A 22,768-nucleotide genomic window follows, 5' to 3' on the forward strand; every position below is an offset into this window, starting at 1 on the left:
CTGTCAGCACAGAGTCTGACGCGGGACTCAGACCCACAAACCGCGAGATCATGACCCATGCTGAAGTTGGACACTTAACTGACTGAGCCACCCAGGTGCCCCCTCTTTTTTTAATGAATTCATTTTTGAGAGAGAGAGAGAGAATGTGATTTTAAAACAACCTGCTGTGTATCTAAGAAAAAAAACACACAACACAACTAGGTTTACCTTGACCAGAATACCATGATATTAGTATGACTACCCAGACCTACACATGGAGAGAACCTAGCGGCTACAAAGGGCCTTAACACATATTCTCTCATTTCATCTTCCTACCCAGTGGCGGGAGCATTCACTCTGCCACCCAGATGAAGAAACTGTAGTTCAGAAAAGTCAGGCAGCCGCGTGCAAGGTCAGGAAAGCAGCGGGCTGGCATGGAGGGTGGTGGGAGCTAGGCTTCTCACGCAAATGGCGGTGCTCTTTGCAACCACCAAAACAGCTCCCCAGCCCCCCTAAAAGGCTTCTCTGATGGGCTTGTGGCAATGAGGCTCCTTATTCAACAAGCAGCAGAGCCTCCGTGTGAAAGACCCACGTGAGGTGGGTGTGTTAGGCCTGAGCTCCTGAGTTAGTGCCACACTCACAAATGAACACGTAGGCCAATGCGCCAAGTGCCACAGAGGGGCTAAGAGAACATGTGAGGGCCTCCAATGTTGCAAGAAGGAGGGCTCCTGTCTGGCTAGAAAGCTCAGGACTGGCTTCCTGGAGGAGGGGGCCTTGGCACAGGCTCAGAGACTGGGGAGGGGTGAGCAGGCAGGGACGGAGGCGGGAGGCTGGGGACACGAGGGGTGTGGCTGGCCGCAGCTTGGTGCACACACATGTCAAGAGAGCAGTGGGGTCAGCACTGGAGACTGCGCAAGGCGGGGGTGGGGGTGTGTGGGGGCAGAACCATGGTATACTTTGCTCATGGCTGGAATCTCAACTACAGCTTTAAATTATTAAGGGTCCTGGAATGCCACAAACTTCTGAAAACTGCCTGTCAGGATCACACAGATACTTGGAGGAAAGATCTTCAAACCAAGTGTCAGAAATGAGAGATGAGCTTGTGTGACCCCACTTCACCGCGCACATGTTATCAACCCTTAGTCACCGGATGGGGTGGTGCGGCTGCGTGGAAGGAGATCCTACAAATAAAATAGGAAATATGTGGATGTGTGTGTTTTGCCTCCATATTAAAGGGGGAAAAAAAAAAAACCCTTTGGGTTCTTCTTTCCAAAATTGTGATATAAAGGTATGAACCTTTCATTTTTTGAAGTCTTTTTGGGAAAGGCGTAAAGCACGCCCAGGACAGTCAGGGGACCATATTTTGTGCAACAGCAATTCTTCTAAATATAGAACGCACAGCGATCACAAGAGGGATGCGAGCGGTGTCCTTGGATGCTCCGCAGAACAGGCGGATGACAAAGCTGCTAAGAAGGTTTACATCGAAATCCTGCGCTCCCCGATTTAGCAGAAGGCTTATTTCGCTCTCTCGCATGAGTGGGTTGCCGGAGCAGACCCACGGCAGTTGCATTTTGAATCCATTCTTTGCCTCGTCCCAGGCCTGCCTTAAAGGTACACACTTCCCACGGCGCCTCTGTGGCTCAGGTGGTGAAGTGTCCGACTTCAGTGCAGGTCATGATCTCACGCTTCGTGGGTTCGAGTCGCGCGTAAGGCTCTGTGCTGACAGCTCGGAGCCTGGAGCCTGCTTCGGATTTTGCGTCTCCCTCTCTCTCTGCCCCTCCCCCGCTCACGCTCTGTCTCTCCCTCTCAAAGATAAACAAACATTAAAAAAATCCAAAAAAAAAAAAATTAAAAAAGGGTATCCAATTCCCCCAGAACCGGGAATTTGCTTTTTAACCAGGGACAAGTAAATTTCCTCACCCAAACTCCACCTATCCCTAACGGTTGCCAGATATCACAGGCTGATCCCTTTCTTTTTTTTTTTTTCCTTCTTTTTTTTTTTTTTAAACCTTACCTTCCCAACAGAAACATAAAAGGGAGATCTATAAACATTTCAGACTGCTAATATACAACCTCTTCTTATTCTCCTAAGCGGAAACTTTGCTCTTGGGAAAAAGGTGAGCATCTACTAAAAAGTAATTTTCTCTGTCAGGAAGGCTCGCCGGGCACTTGGTCGCAGCTGAAATGTGTTTTAATAAGGCCTTTCTCCTTTACAAGCCGGCTGCTTTCAGCCCCGTCCCACAGCCCGAGCGGGGAGGAAGATGGCTCTCAGACATCCTTTTGTTGCTGTAATCAGAGCCAGAAGGGCCGTATTGACTTTCAGGCCTTGGGGAGTTGTAGTTCTTTTGTATCCATCTCATCCAAGAAATCAAGTTTGATTAATTTGTCATCAAGGAAAATGTGTGATCCACTCAGAGCCAGGCCTTTGAAGTGGAAAGGCTGAACTCGGCCTGCAAAGACCCGGGCCGGCGGGCGCAACGGCAGCAAGTGCCCAACCGAACAAGTTCCTCTGTGCAGGGCTGCCTGCTCTCATTTAAAACACTCTAAAACAACAACAATAAAACCCTTTGCCGCACAAGTGTTCCGAGCTGGACTGCTCCCCGTCCAGAGTCTCCCCTTGTTGACTTCAATTCTGAAAATAGAGCTATCCAAAGCAAGGAAGGCCCAGGCGACATTTAGCCGCGGCACAAAGCTTGGGGGTGGGAGACTCTGACCTCCCGCCAATCTTAAAAGACCACTTCGGGTGGGAGACTCGAGAGGGCTGAACTCAGTGTCAGCACGTGCTTCTGGAATGAATAATCGGAAGGGGTCTCCAACTGGGTCATGGGACAGATGCTCGTTTACGATGCTCTGGTCTTGTTAACCTGCACTTAGTGGAGTTGCCGAACTGCTGAAAATGCAGAAGGCAGTGGCCCCAAGATATTATTTAATCCAAGACTTAGTGTCATATTTCTTGTTCAGATGCTATATATGCTTTACAAGGAATTACAGGGCTTTTAAACATTACAGAGCAAGCAATCTTTAGACATTCCACAGTGTTAGAATCCCCATATTGAACATGTTGCTGCATAGGTCTTTTTATGGTGGTTACCCCTCAGGTATATACATAAAGACACAGTGACTTAACCAAGCGAAAGTCCAGGGTTTGCTTGGCTTTTAAAGGTGTTTGAAAAGCACCAACAAATTATAAACAGTCTTTGTGGTTACTAAAGTTGGTGTCAAAACAATTATTAGAGAATTTTACAACAATAACGAGATTGGTAAAAACATGCAGCTTCAGAAATCTGAGGATATTTTAACTTAAGCACAAAAACCAACTCTGCTTGGGACGATACTTAAGCATTCCTTCACCCAGCCTGCATTGAGTTCACAGTGTTGTGTCAGTATGTGGAGCTCAAAGATGTTTGAGATCTACTTCCTGCCTTTCTGAAGGTCTAGTACTTCCGAAGTTGTAACGGTATGTACCAATCCACTCAACTATAAGCTCCACGAAGAACGGATGATGTCTTGTCTTGTTTACTTTTGTATCCTCAGTGCCTAGCCGCACATCATAGCTGTTCAATAAATACTTACTGAGTGAACGAGTCCATATCCCATACAATCCTTATCTCATCTCTACTGACGCCTATCAACTTTCTTAAGGCCTCCAGCATTAAAAGCATATGTGTGTAATACAAGGAACTCCAGGGACCCTCCTCTGGGCCTCCTCCAATGAGAAGTCTGAGTGCCGATAATCCACAGAGCATAACACAGAGCTTATGTCTCAACAACAAGTTGTCCAGACTGGAAAACATTTTCATTAGCCGAATTTCCTTCTTAAGTATTCCTGAGTAACAACGGCAATAATGTCCTGAGAAAATAATCAACTGGGAGATTCATTCAGGTTTTTAATTGGTTCACGGCAAACGACCCAGAAGTCAGGTCCGCAGAGCTCCAGTGAAGAAGGTGAATTTGTTTGTCCCATCGTGGCGTAAGGAGGTAGATCAGGAAACAAGCAGTTATGAGACTAGTAAGTTTAGGCTGGTGTGGCCACCAATTTGGAGGGCCTCAAACAACTCAAGCCGGACCAATGTATCAAGAGGAGAGTGCAAAAGTTTCATCGGATCAGTTCAGTCTCTTTACCTCCCTTTACCGTGTGGACGTATGAATGTAGTCAACTAGTCGAAGTACCATTTAATAGCTCTCTCCATGAGCAAAGTGCTGAGCTGGGTGCTTAAATATGTTATTGGCTTTGGAGAAGCTCTGTCTTCTTCCCTTCTGTAGATGAGGAAACTGGGGCTCAGAGAGGAAGACTAACTCGCTTGAGGCACAAGCTAAATGGGATTTCAACCCAATTCAACAAACTCCAAGCTAAGCTCCTTTGCATTGTGCCAGTTTGCTTCCCTTCTGATTGTTGCCATCCAAGGCTAAAGTCTGGGAATCCCAGGGTGCCTCAACCCAGGGAGAATCCCACGGTCTCCCATGAAAACCCCTAAACTCTTTACCAGGACACCTAACACTGGTCAAGAAACCACATCCCATCTTCTCTGCTCTTCTCCTTTCCAATCCCTGGTGGAAGCATTTGCAAACACAAATAGTTAAAGGTCACCAGTAAGAAGCAGAAGAGGGATTTTGCAGGATCCATCTGTGCTGGGATAATCCAGAATTGGCCGTGAATACACGGAAGGGCCTACACTACACCAGTAATTCTTTTTCACCTGCCATCCACACCAGTCAAATGTGTTATTCTTGTACATTCTTTGGAGGAGAGTGTTAGGCATGTGCATCTACAGAAGAACAAACTTCAAATATAAATTTGTTAATTCCCAGCTAAAACCTTGAGCAAGTAAGCAAGGAGATGCTGTATCCTAGTTGTACGCTGGTTTTGAGTCAAATCTGCTCATGTGGAACTGATGCAAAGAAGCGGATTAGAAAATGTGTATTTTTTCCACATAAGGTATGGAATGAAGGAAAGATCATCGATTTTAACAGCCAGGAGATTTGGGGAGCTGGCTGCAAGTCTGCCACCAACTGCTTGTGTGACCTTAAGCAGATTCTTTATACTTTCTGGGTCATTTCTTCATCTGTAAAATGAAAAGGTTGAACTAGGCCAGCAAGTTTTCAATCTTTTTCTTAAAGCTGTAGATCCTTTCCTTGACAAGCTCGTATAAGCAGTCTCAAAATCCGCGTACACTGGAATCCTCCATCAAGCCTAGCATCGGGAGAACTGCCTAGAGCCACACTACCTTAGATGCCCCCTGGCTCTCTGACGCAGTACTTGTGTGACCTTGGGCAAGTTACCTCACCTCTCTGAACCTTAGTTTCCACATACAGAAAACGGGGACGACACTAACAAGAGTACCTCCGAGCGTCTTGGGGAGAAATAAATTAATGTACGTGCTTAGATGGCACGGGACTCGATACACTCTAGTTATTATCACTATTGGTTTATAGCTATGAGCAGAGCCACAGAGCACAGCGGAAGCATGCCAAACTCCATCCCGTCACTGACTTAGTGGGGGTAGCAAGTGCTCACACGGTCATTCTGCACCTATCGTTTAAAGAGCTTATAAATAACATTTCTGAACTCAACTTTATAAGCAGAGGAGCTTCTACAGAAAAAGATAACAGTGATGTTTATCACACGAGTGATAAAACCAGAGAGAAACACAAAGAATGGCTTCCTCTCACTCCAAGTCAGCATGAGGGTAATTTTAGTTGGGAAAACAGGGCGGAACTGGGGGGAAACTAATGAGGGGGTCCCTGGGGCGGCTGGCAAAGTTCAATTTCTCAACCCGGGCGCTCTATGGAAGTCTTCTCCAAACAACAAGTGATTACACGTCTGTTTTGGGTGGTTTTCTGTATCTTTGTTTTATTTTACAATAAAAAGTTTCTAAAAAGTGATGTTTCATAAAACAAAATCAATGAGTATGTAAATTATGCCTACTGGCTTCCAAAATGTTAACAATTTGCCTTGCAACGCAAGTCAGTATGGATGTGTTATTGTGTTACTACACTTTTAAAAATACTTTTTAAAATATACTTTACAATAGGAGCTCTGTTTGCAGTATCTAAAAGTATTTTCTCTAGAACCAACCACGTGGAGAACCTTTTTTTGAAAGCCAACAGGCTTCTGTTAAAATTTTATTTATGATTCCATGACGTTTGTTTGTTTGTTTTTTAAAGATACATTCTGAAAATCAAAGTCTTGTTCTTTGTACCTTGCCTATCATCATGAAACACCAATTATTTTTGTCTTAAAAAGGGAACCCTGCTTTAATATTTACCCGTTATTTCCACCGTTGTCCAGTCAGGGTGGGTCACAAAATCCAAAACTTTCCTAAGACCTGAAACCTTTCTTTAGGTCCCGTACTTTCTAGAATTCTGTATGTGCAAACAACAAATGATTTAAGCTCCCCGAGTGAAAGAGGAAATTGGGGAGTAAGAGCTTGTCCACATCTTTGAGGCTGGGAGGAGCACACACATTTAACCATAACATCTGTGCAAATGGCACCAGAGTTCAACATGCTTATGATTAGAACGGCTTATGATTTATGCTTGCTGGTTAAATATGCTTATGATTTAAAATTATTTTCTTTGGCAAGAAAGAAGCTAGTCAGCACCACAGCTTAGCCAGATGATGGGAAATAGATACATATTTCAGTGATACACCTTTTAACTTGCTGAGCCCCGTAAATGCTACTGTTTTCTTTTCTTCCTAGAACAAAAGACCTATCTTCCTGTAGGATTCCAGAGATTTTTAAATATCCATTCATTAGGGGAAGCAGTTAAAAGTTCTGGAACAGTGGGTACCACAACCAAAAGAATCACTGAGGTTGGCCTCTAAAAACCTGTACCTTAAATTGGAAGGCAGAGCCTATAACCAAGAACAAGTTGCCCTAAAAGTGCATTATAACCACTAAATGATAAAGTACAGATAGAATACATGGCAGCAGTAATTAGACTCAAATATGAGAAGGAGATCTTAGGAAATCTTCACTCCTTCAGATTTCACTAAAATCTGCTGTGTTCAAGTTAACCGGGCACCACATAACATAATCTCGAATTGCTGGCTTCTGCAGTAAGAGAAAGGAAAATCTGCAGATAAACGGGAGAAATAAGAGTTTGCTGGTTACTTTTTGTTTTTAAAGGGGTGTTTCAGACAGCCAGAAAGGAAGAGCAAGTTCACTTTACTTGGCTACACAGGGAACGGTTGAATCTTATGGGCGAATTGGAGGACAAGAGACAAACAAGAGGAGACGGCTTATTCCAACGTGAGAGCAGTCTTAGCAAAAAAGTAAAGAAAAAGAATGAAAATAAGTGAGATGTGGATTCGAAGAGCCGAAGATGAACCCTATCACCAAATGTGTTCGATAGGGGAGTGTAGAAAAAACAGCCGCTTCCTGACAGAGTACCAAAGACCACCTACTATGTGTCATATACCATGCTAGGCGCTTCACACACATTGTGCTAGCTGGACGGGAAGTTCCAATACGTCCTGGAATAAACAGCGTTATGACCATCACCAGACACATATTCGGAACCCAGTGAAGACGAAGCAATGCGAATAATAAAATGTCAAGAAATTTTAAACCGGGGGGAGGAGAAGGACATTGCTATACTATAGAATCCAAATACGGAGTGACAATTCCTGGCAACAGATGAGAAAGAAAAAAAAAAAAAAAAATCTCAGTCGAAAGTTCTACAGACGAATGGCCACTCAAACCCCACAAAGTTACAACTTGAAAAAAGGAGCACAAATTCATAGCAGCATAGTCCCAAATTAGAAAACAGCAAGAGCTTTTACACGAAAAGCCTAGGCATTCGCCCTAACACATAAATCACTACATTTCCAAGGAAGAAAAAGTACAGTCTAGTCTTACCTTATTGCTGCAAAAGGCTGGAATAAAAATTACTGACTCCTAGAAGCAACTTTCACGTGTATCTGAACATCAAACACAACACACAATATAAAATCAAAAATAACTAGAACAGAAAAGTTTTCAGCCTGACCTTAAAAATACTGAGCAAATCACTAGATGAAGCCAGATCAAAAGGAAGGGCATTACACCAGCTTGTAGCCATATGTGGAAAGGCCCCAACTGCACGGGGCGCAAATGGTATACAATGGGGAAGAGGGGGGCACCGGCAGATCCAAAACATAAGGCAAGTAAACCTGCTTCAGCTTACACACAGGTAAGACAGTGTGAAAGGATGAATAATTGTGAATGCAACTGATAAGATTTTAAATTGGGGGATACCTTGTGTTAGATGTCCCAAGTTAAACTGTGCTCACCGGTCTAAGCTCCGAAATCCTTGGTGTCCCGATTTAAGTGAAACTAAAATCTCGAGAGCATACGTGCAAAGGGATGGGAACTTGGTATCAGATGCTAACTGAGTAGTCAAAACGTAAAAAAACAAAACAAAACAAAACAAAACAAAAAAACCCCAACCATACAGCAGTTGTGAGCCATGTTACCTGATTCCGGTCTGAGAAATTTGGGGGGAACTTAATGCAGGCTCACAAAATGAATAGCTCTATTTGAAAACAGAAACCCTCCACGTTTTATTAAAACGTCTAAGTCCCCATTCACCATAGAAGGTAGCAATGCTAACATTTAAACTTTCATATGTGAAAAGACGGAAGGTACCATTGATTTTCTACAGGAAACTAAGAAACACTATTTACTTCATGCTTGCTTCTCTAATACAAAGTTGACAGTTTTAGAAAGCTCAAACACTTGTTCCAAGATGAAAGCTTAAGAAAAATTCTCTCACGGCAACATCAGAAGTTGAAATTTTCACAAAGGACTCGTGCACTTCATTAAATGAGCCGATGGCTTTTTTTAAGGGAGCAACTCAAACAAACATTTAACACTGATGTCTCCAACCTCATGATTTCTGAAGGACACAAAAAGCATAGAATATCCAAAAGGCTCTTTTATTGGATATTCTGGTTGGTACGTTCAACACACACATATACAATGGGAGTCTCAATTTTAGCAACGATGAACAAAAAAATATTGACTTCACAATGACTTTTGCTTGTCATTCACATGGTTTAGGGAATACTTACTTGATTTTTTGGACACGTCTTTGTATGAAAGAACCCCTCCACTTCAGTAACAGCTACTAAGCTACGTCTAAGACTGACAATTTTAGTGGAAATTCATTCCCAGGCTACTCTGATAGTCATTTGAACAGTTTTGCGTTATTTTACATGCAATTTTATAGCTCTATAACGTTCATTTAATCTTGTTCAATGATGCTGAACCCCAGATGCCATAAGATATTATAGAAAAGTAGTTACTGCACATATGGAGTAACTACTTTTTCTGAACATTAATTTCTTTTCTCTTAACACGCTGAAGTGGTATTTAGAAAAGAGAAAAGCCACCACTCTGTATTAAAGGTTTTATATCATGGACTTCCTGAGATGGGCTACTTATTACTGCTGTGGTCCTAGCCATAAAGTTTTTATTTACGAGCAACATCTTCTCAAGTCTTCCTGATAATGGCTTTCTCCAACCTTCCTAGGGTTGTTGGTATTATGCATTCCAGTCAGGTCACCTGAGAGCGTGGGGGAGCGGGAGGCTTTCCTCATTTGTCACTGGGGGGTTGGATATGAACAGGGGTTCTCAGAGTGAGGTCTGGGGGCCACCCACATTAGAATTACTGGGGCTTTTGCTGAAAAGGCAGATATCTAGGCCTCTCAGACCTACTGAATCAGAACCTCTAGGGTTGGGGCCGAGAAATGTGTGTATTGAGTAAGCGCCCTGAGGTTCTTCTGCACACCAAGGGGCGAGAAGGGCTGGTAGATGATCTCGAAGGTCCCTTCCACTCTAAAATTCAAAAACTGTGAATTTTCTTTCAAAAATGGAGTCATGTCAGCAAGATGAGAGTATCTCTACAACACAAGATGGTGACTTTTGGCTTGAATGAGCTAACCTAAGTAAGAAGCGCTCACAGATTTGGATGCATATGTAAAAATAGAAAGCAGAAACAGAACAGCATAATCGGTTGTGTAAAGAACCGATGTGAGCTCTCTTCTTTGTGAGAGTACAAGTGTGAGAACACACTCTCGACGCTACGCAGGAACATAGGGTCAAAGGGCTCTTCACCGCACCTCTGTTCCCGTCTTTTTCCTCTCCACCTTCCGACCCCTCTCAGCTGTAAAGGCCATGATCCAGGTTCTTACAATCCCGAGGCACCAAACTCTAAAGTAATTTTTAATTGGTCTGCACGTATTCTTTTCAAAAATAAACTACCTACAGGCAGTCCTCTACTTTCATTTGTAATGAGTGAAATCTTACAGAAACATACATTACAGGAAAGGTGAACAGCAGACATACATTTTTAAAGGGGAGTTCCATATTTAGAAAGCCCTAAAAAAATAAAAACAAAAATCAAACCTGATTTTACTTCTCCCTTGCGGCACAATATTTGATGAAATATTTCTGGTATTTCCTATACGTTTATTTCGTTCTTTCTCTTCGTGACTACTTAGAGGCTCATGGAGAGCCTGAGATTTGGGCTTTTTTAAGCAGGTCCAGAGAGTTGGATCTTGTACACATTTTTATGAGGTAGAGGAGAGCTAAAGTTCTATCGGTAATATCTAATCAAATTTTTATAAACCCAGACGAACAAAATGCACTCAAATCTTAAAATAATTACACAAACCTAGCTGGATAAATTACACGGCTGAGCCAGAACTGTTGGCTGGAAGGCAGCGCCACCATGTGATCGCTCCAAATGTTGTCACTTTTGTTTAAGTACAAAAGATGGGACCCTCTATGAGCTGGGCTTCTCATGGCAAGTACCCACCTCCTGTCACTATAAGGCTATTTGCAAACACCAGCCTGCAGCATGACTTTAGTCACTGAGAGCCAGAGAGAGAAAATGAGAACTGTTTATAACGCGGACATCTGACCGTGTCCAGGCATCTCAGTGGCCAGATGAGATGAGGTATGGTGTGCTTGATCGGGGTGAGCCGTTTTGGAGTTAGGTTGACAGGACTTTTGAGTTTTTTCAGGTCAAGGAAGCTTGGACTGAGTATGTAGCCTACAGACTTTAATGCCCAGCTCTGTCGTTTGTGACCCCATGTCCTTTCACAAGGGACAGGTTTGGTCAAGTCTCTGCTAGTAGCCTGTACATTGTGTCCACTACTCAGTGATACCCAAAGTTTCGTTCAGCTATAAAGTCTTGGAACTGTGTAGATGGTGCAGACATGAGCTAAAGTCGAGAAGAAAGTCGAGAAGGAGTCAAGTTAGACTATTTAAAGTTCACTAGAGGTGTGTTTGCTTTTGTGTCTTTCGCTCTGTCAATTTTACCACGAATTTAATAGCCACATTATATTAAATGTACGTGTTTGCGGTAAACTATCCCCTCATTTCAGAAATGTGGAGACGTCCAGCAGGGAATCTTTAAATGGGGTGAATCAACACTTCAGGAAGTGCTTACAGGAGAAAAGTGGAGATATAGACAAGGTCCTTTAAGCTGATATTATCCGGCCTTATTAAACGGGTATAACTTCCCCAATGTAAGCAAGCACCTGCAGCCTAACAAACCTAGTATGGGATAATGGGAGAAGAAAACGGCATACTGGTTTCGATCAGAGACCCTGGCTCTGCATCCAGACCTAAGGAATGACAAAAGCGAGAAAGTCAGGGCTGTGACTTCCATCTGGCTCTCTGCAGAGAGCAGGCTGCACCTGCAAGGACCAGACGGAAACATCAGGATCCAACTGCAAGTTCCCACTTCCCCCAGCATGGGTACGCTGCCCTAAACAGAAGTCACATGCCCCACAAGATATTTCCTTGTATCTCAAAAGAGTATTAGCTTCTTTAATCCAAGAAGGTAATGAGAGGTTTTTAGGCTGATTAAATCAGCTTAGTTCATACAAAGTCTAATAGGAACTACATATTCAATTAAAACAATTTCTAAAGCAAAATCTGACAAAATCCACTCTTAAAGTAATTTAGATAATAGGTTCTTAACATTTGGCAAATTAAATCCTTCTCACAGTTGGTATTTTCCACAGGGTCAGAAACAGGTGCAGAAGTTCTCTGGGACAAAAATGTACTTTGTGTGTTAAGCCATGTGTCATGATCATAAACAACAGAAACTAGAAAACATTAATATGAGCCTAACATTCCTACTTATTTTATTTTTTTCTTCAAAGGCTACATACATGCAGAAGTTGAACATGTCACCACAACGCTTTAAATAAAGTTCAAAAAATAAAAATGTTTCAAAATCCATTTACTTATGGAAATATATATGACAATTATAATGAAGATAGGTCAATCATCCTTTTTTCTAATCTATCAGAAAAATACTTATATTATAAAAAAGAATTTAAATTCGTGTTCAGAATAATTTTTTTTTAATCCTTGAATGAATAATTTAAAACCAAGTTGGATGTCAGTACAATGCTTAGAGAAGTGAGTTCCAGGCTTTAGAAAAATGGATCTGATATCCTTATGACTCATTCTGAAACCACTGAAGAAAGTCAGTTTAGAAACAAAGGGGTTTTTTAAAAACTATGGTCACTGTGATTATGGTTGATGTGGTTAGTAATGCAAGAAAAGGGCACAACTTTTGTAAACAGATATCACGGAAAGTTTCGTTTACATTTTTGAATGGAGAATTTTATTTACAAACACAGGTTGGAGGCTTGAAGCAGCCCCACCTCTCTCTGCTGGTCAATACTGCAAGAGGGATTAAAAATCCTGGGTACGAGTTCTGAGCCCTGGGCCCCTGTGTGAAATGTGTAAGCACGTGTCAGCTCCCCTGACTCCAGAAAAAGCCAGCAAGAGGAAGTGTCTTCCAACGCCCCTGCCTTTTTCAGGTAAGAGCAGTAGGAGGCTTGGTGGAGTCAAGAGAGGGAAATGGGTGCATTTGGAAAGAGGCTCAGTGCTCCAGAGCATGGCCATTTCCTTCTACTAAAACCATTATTTCTTTGGTAACATAGTACAATATATATCAACAATTCCAAAAATTAGTATCAACAGAATGCACTCAGAGTTCCACTTTGTCAACGTTCACATTCATCCTGGAAATGAGATCGACCCAGCTGCTCCTAAATGAAAAAGGCAGGGGCGAGCTGCCCAGGCTGGAGGACTATTAATTATTGGAAACGACATACAATGTGAGCAGGAAAAAGGGATAATTTAACAAAGTGTGTTCAGATACATCTGGAAAGCCCTAAGTGGGTGGGTACACATACCCAAAATTCAGAAGCAGCTTTACCTCAAACAATTAAAACATCACCTCCTCTTTAAATCAGAAATACAAGGTTTCCTACCAGGAGAAATTCCTTGCTATACCACTCTGTGCCTATCCTTCGAAAAGGCCGAATTGAAATTGTGCTTAGAAATACTTCCACAGAGGGTCTGAAGACCTAGAGTTTGATTTATATCCTGATACTCAACTGTGATTGTAAGTTTTCATGTTAGGCAACCCAACTATTATGTTCCTTTTATTGCTAAAAAAAAAAAAAAAAAAAAAAGTTTAAAAAGTAAAGAAAAATAAAAGATGTGTGTGCTGTCAGTGCAAAATCAGATTCAGTATGGTTTTTCTTTTTCCTGGGACAGAAAAAAAAAACAATGCCCAGTGCACAGTGTGTAGGAATGTGTCACAACAAATAATCAAGACAGGTTTCACCAAGCTAGTATTCCTCCAAGTACAGTGTGGTTTTCAAAAGCAGTATTGTCACGATTATGCATATTCTCATTAACTAGGTACAGCAGAGCTACTTAAAGGGAAACCGATTTCTTGTGCCTCAATAAAAGGGGAGTGTAGAAAACAATAATTAGACTGAATAAGGAAATTTAAAAGGACCCAAAAAAAAAAAAAGCCCAGAGTGAAAAGAACAGAGAATTTAAAAAGCCAAAAAAGAAAAATAAAAAAAGCAAATAATGTGACGGTAGAAACCCACACAGTCTCCCCCAACCCCACCTGCCACTTTGAGCCCTAAGTGCCCAGTCTGCAAGGGCAGAAACCCACTCTAAATGGACCAGCATCGGGCTTCGGCAAGTCTTCTCTTCACTCTCCCTCCTGTTAAGACCGTTTCCAAAACCAATCAGCAAAGGACAAAGAATTCTTTAGAGTGCAATTAGTGTTTTCCACGTCCACCTTCAAAAGCATGATGCTCTTCATGGGCTAAAGGACAGAAAAAAACAAAAAAGAAAAAAAGGAAAGAAAACTTTAAGCAAAGGATGGGGCAACCCTTCTCTAAGGCATCTCATTCAGTTTCCCCAAATGTTGGCAAGAATGCAAATACCTTTTTGTGCCAGTAACTGTTAGCTAAGGCGTGCATTTCCTGAGAAACGTAATAATGAAAATTAAAACAAGGAATAAACAAGCAATGGGCATGCTGCCTGTTTCTTCTTGCTGTGCCGAGAGGATGAGTAATCCCCACGAGCTGATGAAGAGAAATATGCAAGGCTTCCCATGCTACAGGGGAAAATGTGCCCCACAGAATGCACGGGGTGGGAGACCCCATGTTACCCACGCCAGGGCCATTCATGGACCTATCTTTAGAAATAAAATAAAACAAAAATAAAGCAAAACAAAAGAACAACACAAGCGGGTAGCAATCGTATTACATCTCCCCACCTCTGAGCACCCCTGTGGGAAATGAAGTTTCAAAAAACTGATGGGTCTTTTATTTTTTCCAATCATATTTTCTTTTTTAATTAAAAAAAAAAATCTCCCCCCCAGTCCTATCGCCTGGCTTATGAAATTACTAATTACAATTAGGAACTCTAGAATAAAAAATGGTGCTATCAAAAGTATTTTTCAAAGACTTAACAATTTTGTAAAGTGGAAGTCGGAAATGAGACATTCATGAAATGCATAACATCTTGTCCAAGACAAAAAAAGCCAAGGGTGGAAATCCACTTCCTGAATCTGGCTAACCATCATCATAAAGCAAGGGTAGGTCCTCTTCTCTCAAGGGGACAAGCCACCGGGGCTTGGGTCTAATAAAGCCAAAGGCAAATCAGAATTCTCTGTGCTTTGTCTTCCGGTCCCCACCCCTCCCCCCACCTCCCATGGGCAGTGAATGGATGGGCTGGCCGGCTTCACCTGTTAAGCCCCTCCCAATTCTCTGTTTTTAGTATAGACTAAATTCTTCAGACCAGTGTCTAAAGGGGTGAAGGGGTAGGCAAAGGGATCGTTTTCGCTTCAGGATCATCCTGGAGGTTCATCCCAACCTGTTCTTTGGATAAAACCCTGTGGGGGAAGCACACTTAGAGCTCTCGGGATACTGTGAGTTGGCCAAATTCCTAAGGACAGCCTACAGAAATGATCTAACTGAACACTTCTCACATGTAAATCTTTACAAATATTTCACTTTTTATGATTTTGTTTTCTTTTTAAAACAGTTTTTCAGGCCGGTACTGAAGCAAACGGGGTCTGATCTGCACTAAAATACACAGTGATGCTGGGTCAAGTGGCGAAGCCAACAGACCTCTCAGGGTTGCTGGGCTCCAAGGGATAAATCAAGAGATACGGACTGTCCAGAGTTTTTTATTGCTCTGAGTGTGAGGGACCATTCTGGGGTGGGCATAGCTGAGATACCAGAATAATGCAATTGTGATGGGCCATGGAGATAGCAGAATGGAACATTCAGAACTGGGCGAGTTCTGCGAGACACAAGTTCTTTCAGCCTTAGGTTAGCCTTGGTGGCAAGAGAATAGAAAATTCTGGAAATCAGGAGTCAGAGGACTTGTTCCGGAAGGGGGCAGAGAATAAACATTTTATGCTCTGTGGGCCATCCGGTGTCTGTCCCAACAATTAACCGTGCCACTGCCAGCACTGGAAGAGCCACAGACCACGTGGGCACAAAGAGGCCCTGCTAGGTGCCAGTACACTTCGTCTATATACGGACACTGCAATTTGAATTTCATACAGTTTTCTTGTGTTACAGAATGTCGTTCTTCTTTTAATTTTTTCCAACCATGTAAAAATGTGAAAACCATTCTTAGCTGCAGCCCTAACAAAAAAGAAGGCAAGGAGGGGGCAGATTTGGCATAAGGTTCATGGTTTGCCAACCTCTGCTCTAAATAATTCTCACATCAAAAAGATGTCATTCAGCTGCCCTGAAGAAGGTGACAGAATTGGTGTGGGGGAGGGTAGAACTGGGGGGGGGGGATTGGGCAGGGGAAGGGTCTCTGTACACTGTGAGTTTCTCAGTCAAATAATTACTCTGTATCCAAATCATGTATGACTTAACAACGGCCCAGTTCTCATCTCCCCTGCCGGAGGTCTTGACCGAATATGCTTGGGCTCTTTCCACATGGAAAACCTGCCATGTCACCTGGCTTTCGTACACTTGTGAATACTTACACCAGGATCCTATTAACAAGACAGAATAAAAGCAGAGAGTTGGCCATTTCTAACTTAGCTCACCCTACGACTGTTCTCCATCATGCTGTGAATAAGATTTCTGCACAAACCTCATTTTTCCAAATCAATTCTGCAGCACGTGGTATATAATAACCCTACTGAGTAAAGGACTGCCTGCTTTATATAAAATAAAGAGAATTGCTTGTTTTTTCCAATTCAAATTTTTATTTGAATAATCTTTGAGTCTTTAAATGTTAATTTATGCCATTAAAATATGGATTTCTACAGAGACCCTAGCCAGTTCTGCATTACTCACAAACTTCACAATGGCATCTATCTTTAGGGCATCTATTCAACTTGATTCAACTGGCCATGTTGCAACTTTCCCCCCAGATTTGGCTTCCCCTCCCCCCCCCCCGCCCCTCAAGCCATCATAACAACTAAGCCGTGACTCATCCTCGTTCAGTCTTACCTGATTATTACCACTGCCCTAAAAACTAGCCTAAACACCCTGTGGCTTAATTTTCTAATGATATACTCCTATCATCTTGGACCTGCTGCTAACCATGTTACTTGGAAATTTAATGAGAGAATTTTGAAGTAGAAGGAACCTTGGAGATCATTTAAGACGAACCTCCTCAATATTTTGGTGAGAAAGCGAAAAGACGGGAAGATGTGACTTGCTCAAGGTCACACCATTGAAGGGGGGACAGAAATTCAGAGTGCCTGACTTAATGATTCCAAACTGCTTCTCTCCTCTTCTGAGTCAAATGTGGAGTTGGTTCAAAGGTGGTAAAGAATGCTGTAGCCCCATTTATAAATGGCCATGAAACACACTTCTTCCAGACAGGCTTGTGAAGGAGAAAAACCAGAAAAGACCCCTGGTGACCTTTCAATTAATATCTGGATTGAAAATACAATTAATGTGCCCTAAGGACGGAAAATTGCATCTGCAAATGTGCAATTTCCACACTGCACAGCCAAGAATCAACTTCGGCAGGGCCATCTTTCTATCTCTTTTATTTAAACTTTCATTTAAAATTCAGAAGCCGAGCACCTCCTGAATATCGACAGAATACAGGTCAGTCTTGTTGCTTAAAATCTAAATCATTTGGTCTGGGAACGGAGGATTCCTACGAGGGAGGTCTTTGTTTTAATAACCTCTATCATACTAAGACAATCTCCAAAGAGCATTTGATTTTTCCCCTCCTTTTTGGCAAGGGGTTGGGAAACAGTAATGGAGTGTATCTCAGCAAAACTGAGATGCACTCCCCACTCCCCACCCCACATCTGAAGACCCCTAGAATCAATACAATGTCATTGTTTAATTGGGAGCCTTTTATTTTTCCTTCTTACGAATAGTAAAATGACACCATAGTCAAGGGCATCTTAGAGTCCATGAAATACCAGAGTTTAAAAAATTGGGTCATCGGCTCTTGGGGTAGTTTGGGAAGTAGGAATTTATCACATGTATGTGTAGGGCTATCAGTACGTTTCTCTAACTCACTGTTAAAAGTGTAACCTGCAGTTTGATCTACCAAACATTGGTTTAATAAGCACAGGGGTGTTTTCATTATGAAAAAGATGACTTTTTCAAAAGAGCACACAAAAGCAATGAACATGAATCATGATGGAAACAATGGGTCCACACACCTATTCATACTGTTAACATTTCACCACTGTGCGTGAATTCTCTTTCGTTCTGTGTCACAGTCTTCCGTAATGAGGAAGTATTAGCATTTCAGTAGAACATTCAATCATCCCCGCTCTCAGAACAAGTTCCTCCACAAATACAGATGTTATACATTATAAATTCCTGTTTATGAAGGGATGATTGAATATCTACCTGCCAGCTCATATAATAACATTTTTGTTATTGTTGCTTCAAATAGAAGGTAATTTTTTTCCTGAGAATGACAAATTTAAGATCAGGCTTAAATTTCTGAAATAAATACAATATGTATCACCTTTTCTGATTCATGTGTTTAGATGACAATAAAATCTCATTTTAATTTCTGAGACTAAACTTTTTTTTTAAACAAAACACATGTATTTTATTGAATTATTTTCTGGATTATAGAATTTTGAGTGATTCTACCTCCATCTCATTTGCAACACAGTCTCTATCTTTAAAAGTATGACAGAATAAGCTAGAAAGTAATAACTGAAAATGAAGCACTTACGTTTATAAAATACTGCTTTAAAAGATATGTGGGGCAGAAGTTCATAGATCTTTTCTAAAACGGTTGCTTCGCCCACTAAAGACGCATTTACATTCCAGACTTGGACGACATCTTCCCGGTCCCGGACACTGACACTGACTCCTATTACTTCATCATCTGAGGGAAGGCAGGGAAAAAAGAAATGAGTGATAATGTCAAGTCTGTCCACATTGTTTTTTAAGCACTTATCATGTTAGCTGCAAATTATGGACTCGATAATAAAAAGGTGACACAAGAGAACTCATAATAAATATTGTTTCTAAGGGGAAACGTTGGACAAAAAGCAAGTTAGTGGACAAAAGCTGTAATAGTCACATCACATTTATCCAGGAACTTAGATAAACATCATGTTCCAGCCAAACGAATTTTCCAGATAAGTAATTTATCCTTTTTAACATGTTACCAAAGCTTTTTGACTGATTTCTTAGTCTGTTTTGATGAGACTTTTTCTAAAATGGGTTGCATAACGCTCTATCCTATGAAAGCCAAGTGAACTCAAATGAACTTTTCCTCGATGCTTGACTGTCTTTGTTAAAAACAGCAAGTATTTCTCCTGACTGCCTGCCAAGCGTTCAGAGATCGTGGGGCGGTGAGCGCTATTTGCCCCAATACTAACTGGCCCCAAACTGTGTGTTCCAAGTGGCTCATTCTGGTTTTTTGTGGTTTGCTTGTCTGCTCCTTTCCTTTTCATTCTTTCTGCTCTCCAGTGCTTTTCCCTGGCCATCCCCCTTCGGGTTTTGAACTCTGGGCTACAGAACCAATGGCCATCTGTTAGCGTTGTATATAAAGTAAGAGTAAATATCTTCGGAGTTTGGCTCTGCTATTCTGGGGCTTCCGTAAATGGACATTAAAGCACTCATCTACACTGATTAATGTAGGTCTTTTATTTATTTTTAACTAAATTCTGGACTGGGGTCCACTTTGTGGATATTTGAGAATGGTGGCTGGGGAAGTAAGCCTTTGTCGTACCACAATATGCACCCCTGCAGCCACTTACTGTATGTTAATTTACAGGAAAATGACAGGAGTAAAGAGTTTTGACTCCTGGTTTGCATGCTCCTGGCATATTAATGAAACACGGTCAGCTCTCTCTACTTGCATGCTCAACATCTATAAGTAAAATGCGAAAGATGAGCATTATCAAAATTAGGAAATTCTGCCTTGAATAATATGCTTTGTCTAACTGGCCTAATTTGCTCTAAATCCATATATCTAAATATTTATACCATCAATTTTTCCAGCTGTCTTCTGGGGGTTAAAACATTCTAGTATTTAATACAATTTAAGTGAGGGCATGTTCAATTTACTAAAGGAATTCATCTTTAGTAAAATAATTCCTTTGTTTCCTCCTTCCTTTCCTTTCCTCCCTCCCTGCATTGATCCTGGCTAAATGTGTATAACTTGACACTAAATGATGCCATTTATATAAATGTTTGAAAACAGGCAAAATCAGCCTATGGTATCAGAAGCCAGATCGGGTGGCCACCTTTGGGGGAAGGGAGGGCAAGGAAGGATTCTGGGGGGTAAGTCATGTTCTGCTTGCTCCCTGAGAATGCAGTTACAGGAACCTGTTTACTTCATGAATATTTATCAAGCTGTACACATTACAATTTGTGTATTTTGCTGCATATATGTCACATTTAACCCAGAATTTCCAAAAAAAAACAAATAGGACCTGATGGTGGCCATTCCTTGGCCAAGAGAAACTTATTATTGCATCAAAAATGTTGTTTTAGTTCAGGTTTCTCATTTTTTAAAAAAACTTACACCTCCAACGTATACTTGCTAAAACTCGCTATTAAAACTTCTATGTGAACAGAAAATCACCAAGTAAAGAGAGAAACCCTACGCGTAGTTGACCATCTCCAAGAAGGGCCACGGAGACACGAGGTCAGCTGTGTAGGAAACATCAACATTGTCTGGTCTTTGGGTAGGGCCTACTTCTACACTGTTGGCCGGAGGGTGCTGTGACTGATGGATGCTGACTCTGCTGAGGCATCAGGATTTCAGTTTGGCTTGGCTGTCGGTAACTAGGTGGATCCTACTAGCATAGCACTTTCAGAAGCGGTGTGGTAAAAGGCTGGAACTCTTACGCAAAGGCAGATCCATCAGCGGACATGTAATATTCATAAGGAGAATCGACCAGCAAAACCCTAATTATTTTAGGGTACCAGCACCATGACAGCTAGGAGGAGCCACTGTTTAAAGGTGGGGGAAGCGAGGCCCAGAGAGATTGGCCGACTTGCTTCAGGGGGCAGAGCCAGCTTAATAGAAGAGCTAATGCTTAACGGACAGTTAATAGTGGACTCGCTTCCGAAGTCAACCGCGGAACAACAGGCCTTCTTTACTCAATCCTGGCTGTTTATTATTACTTAGACTATTTTCCCTGGTTCTGGAAACAGGAATAATTTGCACAGGAAACTTCCTCTCCCAGGGATTTATGTGTTTATAATTATACCCAGGACGCATTTTTGGCTTCATATTGTGAAGCTGCTAATGACTCCCTGTTAAAAACAGAAGGAACCTGTACTTTTCAGACAATTTCATCCTAACCCAGGTTTTGTCTTAAGGGAATGAAAACTGGTGTAACAAGGAAGCAAAACAAAAGGAGAATTATTGAGACTGCTAGTAGATGAATTTGAAACTAGCCATGACACTGGCATGGCCTGGGGAGGGGGGACGGGCCTGAAGACAGTACCAACTAAGACATCTGAGGACTAACTAATCAGTACTAATTTACCTAAAAAAAGGTTTTTTTATCTGAAAGCTGAGCAGGTAAATTGTTATTCTAAATACTACCTCAGGAGCATTCTGAAGGAACTAGCCAGGAAGAAAACCAAACTTGAAACAAACAATTCAATTCTCCTCTTTCAGTGTTTTCATGATTTAAAAAAAAAAAAAAAAAAAAAGAGCAAAATAAAAATGGGCTTATGGAGGCTTGGAGAAATTCACTCAATATTTGAAAATGCCTCTAGACCTTATATTTCAGCTTCAATTGTAATAATGGTGGGCACATCCTTGCCTGGCCTTTGTTAAGTCTGTTCAGGCAGGGGACCACAAGAGGGACAGGAGGAAGGGAGAAAAAACTAAGGAGGACAGAAAGGGCTGTGCCTGACTAACTGTAAACCCCACTAGACCTCAAAGGCACTTCCCCCCCGCCCGGAAGAACTGGAATAAGAATCCTCCCCCAAATTGTGTTAAGAGCCAAACGATACCAAATTTTCTTTTCTTTCTGCTATTTACTTTGGACAGATGTTCATGGATACTATTAAGATGAGCTATGTGGGAAAAAATATATGCATACACACATATGTATACATGTAACACACACGTCAATATGCACACATACACACATCACGAGATGCCATGATCACATGAAAAAAACCTAAGTAACTTCACAGTTACACAGTAAACAACTTCAGAACATGTCAAAAGCCAAACACACAAAAACAAACCTCTCCGAGGGACAAGCACAAGCCAAGCACACATGAGCGGGGGAACGATGGTGCGGGCTTCTTTACCTGCAGCGGCACAGTCTGTGAACTGTTCCCCGATTGTCGCTAACAACAATTCTTTCCAAACTGTGGACTGGCATTGGAAAAGAATAAAAAACAACAAACAAAACCAAAAAAAAACCAAACAAAAAAAAAAACAAAAACAAAAAAAAACAAAAAAAAAAGACCAATAACAACATAGATATTTTTAGATAAGTATCTCCAGGAGCTAAACAAGTCACATTTTCTTCAGCTTCATATGCACTTTTCATGCCCATATTTGGAGCCCACAGACATCCCCAGATCACAGGTGTCAACACTCCCATTATTGGCACATACTGTATTGTTTTACAGATAACCTTACACAGAGACATACGAGAGGTCCAAAGTTGTGTCCAAAGCCTTTGTGTCCAAAGCCACAAAGCCAAACTCTAGTAAAACCCAGTATGAAGTTCAAAAGAATGGGGGCTGGGGGAAGAATGTTTTCAAACGTATAATGTCCAATTCCTTTACCTTTCATTGATTCAAAATGGATCACCTGACTACAGTTGAATGCTATTAGTAAAATCCTTCTCTCCCAAACCTTTCCTTCCCTCTGTTTTTCTTGCAGTTTATAAGGTACTTAAAAAGTGACCCAAGTGATGAGCACTTAAGGAAATTTCCGGTTTAGGGAATACTAGAGACTTGCAGATTTCCATCCACTGGAGACCAACTGTTTATGCATATCCCTGGAAGGATCAG

The 22,768-nt window shown here is 41.6% G+C and overlaps 1 protein-coding gene across 2 annotated transcripts in view; it reads right to left on the reverse strand.

Moving 5' to 3' along the window:
- Positions 1 to 22,768, reverse strand: part of EIF4E3 (eukaryotic translation initiation factor 4E family member 3) — a 223,950-nt gene that overhangs the window by 172,524 nt on the left and 28,658 nt on the right. Inside the window, exons 5-7 of one of the 2 annotated variants that reach the window (XM_019428444.2) lie at positions 22,055 to 22,121; positions 18,495 to 18,650; positions 12,097 to 14,121 (exon numbers count right to left, since the gene is read on the reverse strand). In XM_019428444.2, the coding sequence (XP_019283989.2) occupies positions 14,075 to 14,121; positions 18,495 to 18,650; positions 22,055 to 22,121 (270 nt within the window). In that variant the 3' untranslated portion in view covers positions 12,097 to 14,074. Of the gene's footprint in view, positions 1 to 12,096; positions 14,122 to 18,494; positions 18,651 to 22,054; positions 22,122 to 22,768 lie in introns of those variants that run through there. The other variant, XM_053897316.1, reaches the window with a different exon arrangement.

The sequence above is a fragment of the Panthera pardus genome, unplaced genomic scaffold, assembly GCF_024362965.1.
Source record: "Panthera pardus isolate Hobbes unplaced genomic scaffold, ASM2436296v1 HiC_scaffold_8, whole genome shotgun sequence".
Lineage (NCBI taxonomy): Eukaryota > Metazoa > Chordata > Mammalia > Carnivora > Felidae > Panthera > Panthera pardus.